The 8341-nt window shown below is 38.1% G+C and overlaps 1 protein-coding gene across 1 annotated transcript in view; it reads left to right on the top strand.

Annotated features, from left to right (window-relative positions):
• The window catches only part of LOC107570860 (laminin subunit gamma-1-like), an 86745-nt gene that overhangs the window by 74353 nt on the left and 4051 nt on the right, over window positions 1–8341 (top strand). The window contains exons 9-20 of the mRNA XM_016257140.1: window positions 442–630; window positions 844–1095; window positions 1630–1783; window positions 1867–2009; window positions 2488–2666; window positions 3515–3698; window positions 4715–4956; window positions 6288–6364; window positions 6444–6578; window positions 6691–6943; window positions 7524–7667; window positions 7915–8017. Coding sequence (XP_016112626.1) covers window positions 442–630; window positions 844–1095; window positions 1630–1783; window positions 1867–2009; window positions 2488–2666; window positions 3515–3698; window positions 4715–4956; window positions 6288–6364; window positions 6444–6578; window positions 6691–6943; window positions 7524–7667; window positions 7915–8017 — 2055 coding nt within the window. The remainder of the gene's footprint in view (window positions 1–441; window positions 631–843; window positions 1096–1629; window positions 1784–1866; window positions 2010–2487; window positions 2667–3514; window positions 3699–4714; window positions 4957–6287; window positions 6365–6443; window positions 6579–6690; window positions 6944–7523; window positions 7668–7914; window positions 8018–8341) is intronic.

Genomic DNA, 8341 nt, shown 5'->3' with positions numbered 1-8341 from the left:
TAGAATCCAAATAGAGCCCAGCGTTTTGCCCAATGGTATATTGTAGTGTGTGTTTTCGTGCTGACGCTGGCAGCATTGAGCTGCTTGTCTGAATTGATGAGTTTATGCGTGATGGCTCACACCCTGGTGTTTCTGCACTGAACCAGAAAGCCATTTGAGTTTGTTTGCTTTTGTAGAAACTCATATTGTATTAATAGAGCTGTAATACTGAGTTTCAGTGTCTTTGTGTGTGAGGCTCAATGAATCTGATAATTGTCTTAGACTATCTGACTTCATGTTTGGTCCCCAAAATCACTTCTTGCCACAATATATGCATAAAAATTTTTTTTTTAAAAAGGATCATATTTTTGTTTGTGTGCAAGTTTTATATGATTTGTGTGTGTGTGTGTGTGTGTGTGTGTGTGTGTGTGTGTGTGTGTGTGTGTGTGTGTTTTATTGCAGGTGTGTGTGACTGCAGAGACTTCACCACAGGCCGTTATTGTGACCTTTGTGAAGATGGTTACTATGGCAATGCACTGACTGGCAGCCCAATCGACTGCACACCTTGTCCTTGTCCAGATCGCACCACCTGTGCACAGGTGCTAGAGACAGGGGACGTGGTTTGTACCAGCTGTCCGGCAGGCCAAAGGGGTTAGTTGCAGTCAGTTTATGTGCTATTTACATATTCTGACACACAAATGCTCAGTTCAGCATTAATATGCAAAAAGATTAGTAGTTAAAATACATTATGCACTCACTGTAAATAAGTGTACATTTAGCAGATGCCTGTATCCAAAGCACAAACACATAGAGTGATAATAAATTGAAAGTAGATTGTGTTAATCGATTTTAATGGATTCCCAGGTGTACGGTGTGAATTATGTGAAGATGGTTTCTATGGCAACCCTCTGGGCTGGGGAGGCAAAGTGCAGCCGTGTGTGAGGTGCGAGTGTAATGGGAACGTGGATCCAAATGCAGTGGGTGTGTGCGATCACATGACTGGACGCTGTCTGAAATGCCTGGGACATACGACTGGGGACCATTGTGAAAAATGCAGATCAGGTTACTACGGCAACGCTTTGGCCAATGAACTCAATCCAGAGCGAAAGTGCAAACGTGAGTATCATTTAAAACATGAATGTGGCACAAAACTAACACATTTTATTGTTGATTTAAGGGGTAAAATGGTATGTATTCCCCTTTTGCCTACTTTATCCCCATAAGGGCAGTATATTTTTAAATCATCTACACTGTGGAAACCAGCCAAAAGAAAATGGCTTAATAAATATGCTGCAATATAAACACGTAAATGCAAATGAGTAAGTGACAGAAAATATCATTAGCTCAGTAGAAAAAAACAATAGAAGTCAATGGAAAGTCACTGGTGTTTTGAGACTTCAAAACTTAGATTAAATTGTTTTTGAGATGCTCAGCAACATTGAGCATTGTATCCTTGTTCAAGATCTTGCTTTGTTGCATGCCTCATTAGAATGTAGACATTAAAAAAACATTTTGTGCATGAGCTTTACATCATGTGGATGAGAAGATTTTTTGTGAAATTCTTTGTGAGTCAGGAAACTTAAAAAAAATGTGTTGGCCTAACATTCTGGGTATTTTTACATTGTGAAGTTGCCGATTTCTGTTTCTCAGCTTGTGCCTGTAACGTGGCTGGGACATCAGGGTCACTGAATGACTGCCACCCGGATACAGGAAAATGTGTTTGCCTGAGTCATGTAACAGGAAGAGACTGTGGACAGTGCGAAACTGGTTACTTCAACCTGCAGCCAGGCTTGGGCTGTGAGATGTAAGTTTTGCGATCTATCTGTCAGTCTATCAGCCTATAAACTAAACTGCATGAATTCTATACTCTCTTCTTCTATTCTATAGGTGCAACTGCAATCCCATTGGCTCCTCCTCTTCAGCATGTCATCCAATCACAGGACAGTGCATGTGTCGAACTGGTGTAGAGGGGCTGTCATGTGACACTTGTCGAATGGGATTCTTTGGTTTCTCCTCTAGAGGCTGCAGAGGTATTGAAATCAATAATCAGAACCAGGCACTGAACATAAGTCAGATTTTCCCTGAAACTCAGATTGATTTACATCATTTAAAATGGTTTCATATTTAAATTTGACTTATTTTAGATTTACTTTACTTATGCAACTTATTTTTATAGTTTTTTTAATTGTTAACTAATTTAAATAAAACTAACTTTAATTGAACTATTTTATATTTTAAAATAGCTGAATTTACTATTTAATAATCAGTTTTCAGTAGTCAGCTGGCAATGTTACTCTGCTAACCAATGTATTTTACTGTGAATTCAGCTAAATAAACGTGCATAACTATAACACTTTGTTTTAATTCCTGGGTGATTTTTTTTTAATGTATACATATTTTAGTACATATTGTAAAATTTCATACATAATTTTGTCCATTGTGTCTTTCAAATACCTATTTCAAGTGTTGGAGAGTCATTGTTTCTCTTTGTCAATCTCCCACTTATAGCATGTAATTGTGACCCCATGGGCTCGACCTTGATGCAGTGCCATGACAATGGGACATGTTCTTGTCGCCATGGGTTTGTTGGATATAAGTGTGATAAGTGTGAACTGAACCACTTTCAGAACCGCCTGACCCACCAATGTGAGGAGTGCCCTGTGTGCTACAGTCTCATCAGAGACCAGGTGGGCCTTCCTCAGTGCACAAGTGAGAGAGAGAGAGATCATGATGAAGCATGAGGATTGATCTTTTGATGTAGCGATTGCGCAGCAAATTAAAAGGTTCACAATTAATTGTTATCTCACCCACTCACTAAAGGCTGGAATACACTACACAGCTTTTAAAAACTGAACAGTTCTTGAAAAAACTGGCCATCATACACTAAACGACTGAGGATCATTCACTACCAGACTTCAAAGTTGTTCTGATCACAGCAAATTCACGCAGAAACATGCGCCTTGTTTCTAGGAGATGCTTGACAAATGAAAACAATGTGTGTTCTAAAATCGGCTGAAAATATCAAACATGTTTGATATCCTCCGAGTGGATGGAATCAAAGTCTGAAGCTAAAAAATCGGAGTCTGTGACCATCATACACTACGCGATTTTCTATGAAATCTGTCAGCTCAAATCTGCAGCCTGGCTCTGACTTTCAGCAGCTATAGTGTCAATACAGTAAATTGACGGAAAATCTGGGCAAAAATTGTGTAGTGTATTCCAGCCTTAAGTTCCTTTTCTCAGTTGTTGTAGGTTTCCCAGATCTACATCTTCCTGGTTTTTCATAATGAGCATGAATGGGTGGTAATGCAAGGCTGGTTTTAGTTCTGCCCTTTAAATGATAATGCAAAGCTCAGTGGGGTTCAAGCTAATAAGTTGTGATGGATAGTTTTAATAATTATTAAATCTATGTCTACTGCTGTAATTGAGGGCTGTGATTTTTCTGTTTGTAAATATAACTACATTTACACATTGTCTCTACATTTTCTCCCACATGTTTTGTTAATGATTTTTTTTCACATTGTTATGTGTACAGGTCAATAAACTGAAAGCCAGACTGAAGGAGTTGGAGATGCTGCTCAGCAGCTATGACTGCAATAGATACAGTCGGCATTATCGTAGGCGCCAGCAGCAACATAACAGCCTGGACAATCACATACAGAAGGACCAGGTTGAAGATTATCTGCCCAATGCCCTGGAGGACCTCCTAGCTATTCAAGGTAAAAAGCTCTTAAGTGCTAAACCTCCATAGTCCTAAGACTATGTATGTTTAATAAACACATATTAAATGGCAACGTACCATAATTCTATTTCTCTGAGGGGTGACTATCTAATATTATACAATCATATACAATTTTACAATACATTTAATAGTACAATAAATAATACTATAGTATATAATATTCAATATTCAGTATACTTACACAGTCTGATATATGCAGGAAGTACAGTACATTTACTATGTCTAATACATGCAAGGCAGTTTTATTAGATAAAATGTTGTTGTTTGCATATTGTTGTAATTATGTTAACATGCAGTGTGTGCAGTATGGACACTGTCATAAAAAATATTACTCCAAATCTCCAGTTTTTACTTGAAAGTCTTCTATGAAAAATACATGTCTAACATTTTTTAAATCTTACATTTGATTGCAACATATTTCTAAATATGTTAAGCTACTACTAAATATTGTAGAAACTTAATTTTCTGTAAAGTTGCTTTGCAATGATTTGTATCGTGAAAGCGCTGTACAAATAAACTTGAATTTAATTGAATATTTCCTATCAGTAATATACTGCTGACCAACAAATGACCAATCAGTTAAAAGTATCAGAAACGTTTTAACATTTACGTAACGAAAAAAATCAGTTTCAATTAAATGCTGCTCTTTTGAACTTTCAATTAATCAAAGAATCCTGAAAAAGAGTTTCCACAAAAATATTAAGCAGCTGTTTTCAACATTGATGATAATGAGTTGAAGAAATGGTTCTTGGGCACCAAATCAGCATATTAGAATGATTTCTGAAGGATCATGTGACAGAATTGCTAAAAATGCAGCTTTGTAGTAATATTTCGCCGTATTACTTTAGCCTTGGTGAGCATGAAAGTCTTATTTCAAAAAACTTTTGAAGGCTATTGTTTGCTAAGAAAATGTATGCTTTGTTGCTTCTGCCTGTGCCTGTTTTGCTGGAAACTCACTACTGATGCAATACTAATGTTCCTCCTTTGATGCAGAGGCTCGTGAGGCCTTCATTAAGCAGTTCTCACAGCTGGAAACATCTGCCCAGACCTTACAGCTACAGCTGCGTAGCATTGCAACAGCGTTGAACTGCAACTTAACAGACAGTGGAGAAGATACAGAGGAAGGAAAGACTCTCAAGGGTGAAAATGAGTGTCAAGAGCTTGTTGACACTATATCCTCTGCTCTGAATATGCAAGACCAGCTTCAGAAGTTGACTCTTGAACTTAACAGCATGGTGAGTCTGCACAGATCAGTTAAATGAATGTCTAATCCATCTGGCCAGAGAACGTGTCTTAAAGGGGTCCTATTATATTCTTTTACAAAGTCTTGATTTTGTTTTGGGGGTGTACTAGAACAGGCTCTCATACTAGGTTGTTCGAAAAAACACATTATTTTTCACATATTTTACATTATTACAACACCTCTCTCCAGGGGCGCGGGAAGATGTTTTCGGGTGGGGGTGCTGTGTGTGTCCGTGTTGGGTGAAAGTGGGGAGGTTCACTTACATCGGTGCTCGTGCTGGGGCTGGTGTTGTTTGGATGCCGATTTTGGAAAGTTTTTGCTGGGATGGGCATTTTAAAAAATCTGAAATTTGCTTTTGCGCTATTATCTCCTTATATTAAAGTTAATCTTGTTCGCATTCTGTACAGTTCATGTCTGATACCACTCGCCAGCGTCACGTGTTCATGAGGATTAGGCTAATCATCCCATATAGAAAACATCACAAGTTTATAAACATCATGTTTATAAAGATAAACATGGGTTTATTATAGCCCACTTACAATTTACATTTCAGAGATCATTACAAATAAATTATTAAATGCTAAAACTGAATACATTTAAATGAACAAACTTGGCGTTGCATCTGCAACCATGTGAAAACAGAGGGTGCTGCAGCCCCCTCAGCACCCCTACTTCCCGCGTCCCTGCCTCTCTCCCCAGTCTGGCATTAATAGTTTGTGCATCAAATGAAGGCCCGCCTTCTGAAATACGAAATGTGCTGTGATTGGTTAACTGGGCCAGTGTGTGTTGTGATTGGTTAGCTGGGCCAGTGTGTGTTGTGATTGGCAGCACTCGGCGCCTGGTCGAGAAATGTCATGCCCCTTACCATAGCCGCCTGTGAGCTTCAGTGTAAATCAAAATCTTGCGTCAAAATCAAATCAATTTGAGTGCAATTTAAACCTGGATGATTGTAACCACTCTAAGTTAGTCTGCCTTGGGAAAGCTAGCGTGTCTCCGACATAGTGATAACACTCATTGCTTTCTCTAGTGCAGCTCAACCAGGTCTCGTCCCATTCGTCGGTATTTGTGATATCACAAATCCCGGAAAATATGCATTGTAGTCCAAACGAGTCGTTCGTTGTAGTTTTTGAAAAGCGATTTCTGTTAAATAAAATATCTCCTTTTCAAGTGAACTTTGGGCTTTGTAACTTTGCAGATCTTTTTTTATGCTGAAACAGCAACATTACAGACTTACTAAAGTTGAAAAAGTGAAAAAGCATAATAGGACCCCTTTAATGAAGGCGTTTGTGTCTCTCTGCTTCTTTTCAAACATCTTATTCTCAGGTCATGCCATCTGTAATCCCTAAAGAACCAAACAAATGGAACGCTATAGTTAATGAATCTGAAGTGCTAGTGAAAAGGTTAGCAGAAATATTTCAATGTCCGTTTGAGTTTTTGATGTGACTTCCATACATGGTTTATAATGTTTTCTTTTAACAGTCACACAGACATGGCAGCTCATATTGAGCAGATAGCAGAAGATGCCTTTAAAATGACTAATGGAATCTATTCACTGCTGATAACTTTACTAGAAGACAACTCCACAGAGTCTTATGTGCAGGATCTCACACAGAAGTAAGTTACATTATGTTTGTGTCTGTATTCAAGCACAGTTTGCAGTTCTTCAGGTATTGGTCCTTAATAATTAATTTGAAATGTCACAGTCTCATCTATTTTTGTCTCAAAGGCTGGCGGAGATGCAGCAGTTGAAAGAGAATCTGACTCTTGAGGTTAATGAGACTTTAGTGACACACCTGTCACTTCAGAGGCACAACTCTGAGATAGCCGCCATTTTAGAGAACATCACTGCTTCACTATCAGAACTACGCAGAACGGATGGCAATTTCACCCTCACAGCGCAGGAGTCCAACATAACGGCTTTCTCACAGATGCTTAATCAAACAAACGTCACAGCAACCCAGGATCCTGAAATCACTGAGGTTTGTTCATGCATTGTGGATGGATGCATATATGTCTATAGTTGATTTACAGAAAATGATCAATTAAAATCAGTATGCTTAGTTGTCATCAGTTGACACATACCACAACATGACAAACATAAATTATCAATATCATAATATTTTATGGTCCAACCATATGTTTTGTAAGCAAAGTAAGTGTTATATACTAAGTGAACTGTCTAATTGAACTGTCATACTTTTAATGCTAATAGGTGTTAGAAAGTTCTCATATGGAAAAATTGTAGGATTTTTAACAAATATCATATTGAAAGATCTTTAGCTTTAATATTATTTTTGTTGTAATCTGTAAGAAGCTTATTTGTCAGTTGCATCTTTTTTTGTAAAATACTTTGACCTTGAAATTAGCTAATGATGCTGATATGGCAATACATATCCATCCATTTTCCATACCACTTAATCCTCTGCTGGAGCCTATCCCAGCGTCTCGGACCATAGGTAATAAAAATAGTTACTTTTTTTAAAAATACATAAAAAGTGTGCTCTGAGTCTGGAGGTCATCGAAATAATATATTCTGAATGAAAGTCATCTGTATTTCAGAGCGAGGACCTGATGAACAGGACAACTGAGTTGGACATTTCTGTCCAGTCCAAAGAGCATTTGATAAATAAGACCAGAGAGGAAATACAGCCCCACGTGGACAGTGCTGAAAAACACCTGAAAACTGTTCAAGAGCTCAAGCAGGTAAAGCCTGACCACAATAAGAAAGAAGCGCACAAAGAAATATAAAAAAGTCTTACTAATTAGAGGTCTAGCATTTCTTTCATCCTGTGAATTTTAGCACCTCCTGCCAGTCACTCTGGTGGGAAATGTTACAGCATGAGAGAAAAAAAAACAGGGATGTGTTCTCAGCTTAAAGCAAATCCAAATGTGACAATTCCCTGCCAAAAGACAGTGTAATGAGATGCATCTTTTGTCTTTTTATCTGAAGTTTACGGCTGTGGCTGAGGGATTTAAGGTGTCAGCCGTCTCCTCTGTGGTGACAGGGAAAGAGGTTGAGGCGGAGATCCTGTCTCTGCAGAAGGGTCTGGAAGGTAACCGTTTCTGCTTTATACTTCTTTCATATTTTCACTGTACATAGAATCCTTTTTCAAATTATGACATAGCTGAGCAATAAATGAGGTAAATATGTAAGTAAATCTGTCCTAGTTACAACTTGAATTTTTTAAGTTGTATAATGTTAAAGGCCATAATGCCAGTTGAGTTAAATGAGCTTAAAATTAAGCATTTACAATAAAAAGGGAGTAATGTGCTGCAGCTGAGAACTGTGAGAAATACAGCAGTAGAACGGCATACCATTCAAAATTTGGGGGTTAGAATATGTGTGTGTGTGTGTGTGTGTGTGTATACACTACCGG

Source organism: Sinocyclocheilus grahami, unplaced genomic scaffold (assembly GCF_001515645.1).
Source record: "Sinocyclocheilus grahami isolate Dianchi unplaced genomic scaffold, SAMN03320097.WGS_v1.1 scaffold1514.1, whole genome shotgun sequence".
Taxonomy (NCBI): domain Eukaryota; kingdom Metazoa; phylum Chordata; class Actinopteri; order Cypriniformes; family Cyprinidae; genus Sinocyclocheilus; species Sinocyclocheilus grahami.
Note: the sequence above shows the minus strand (reverse complement) of the source record. Positions and strands in the feature narration are given on the sequence as shown.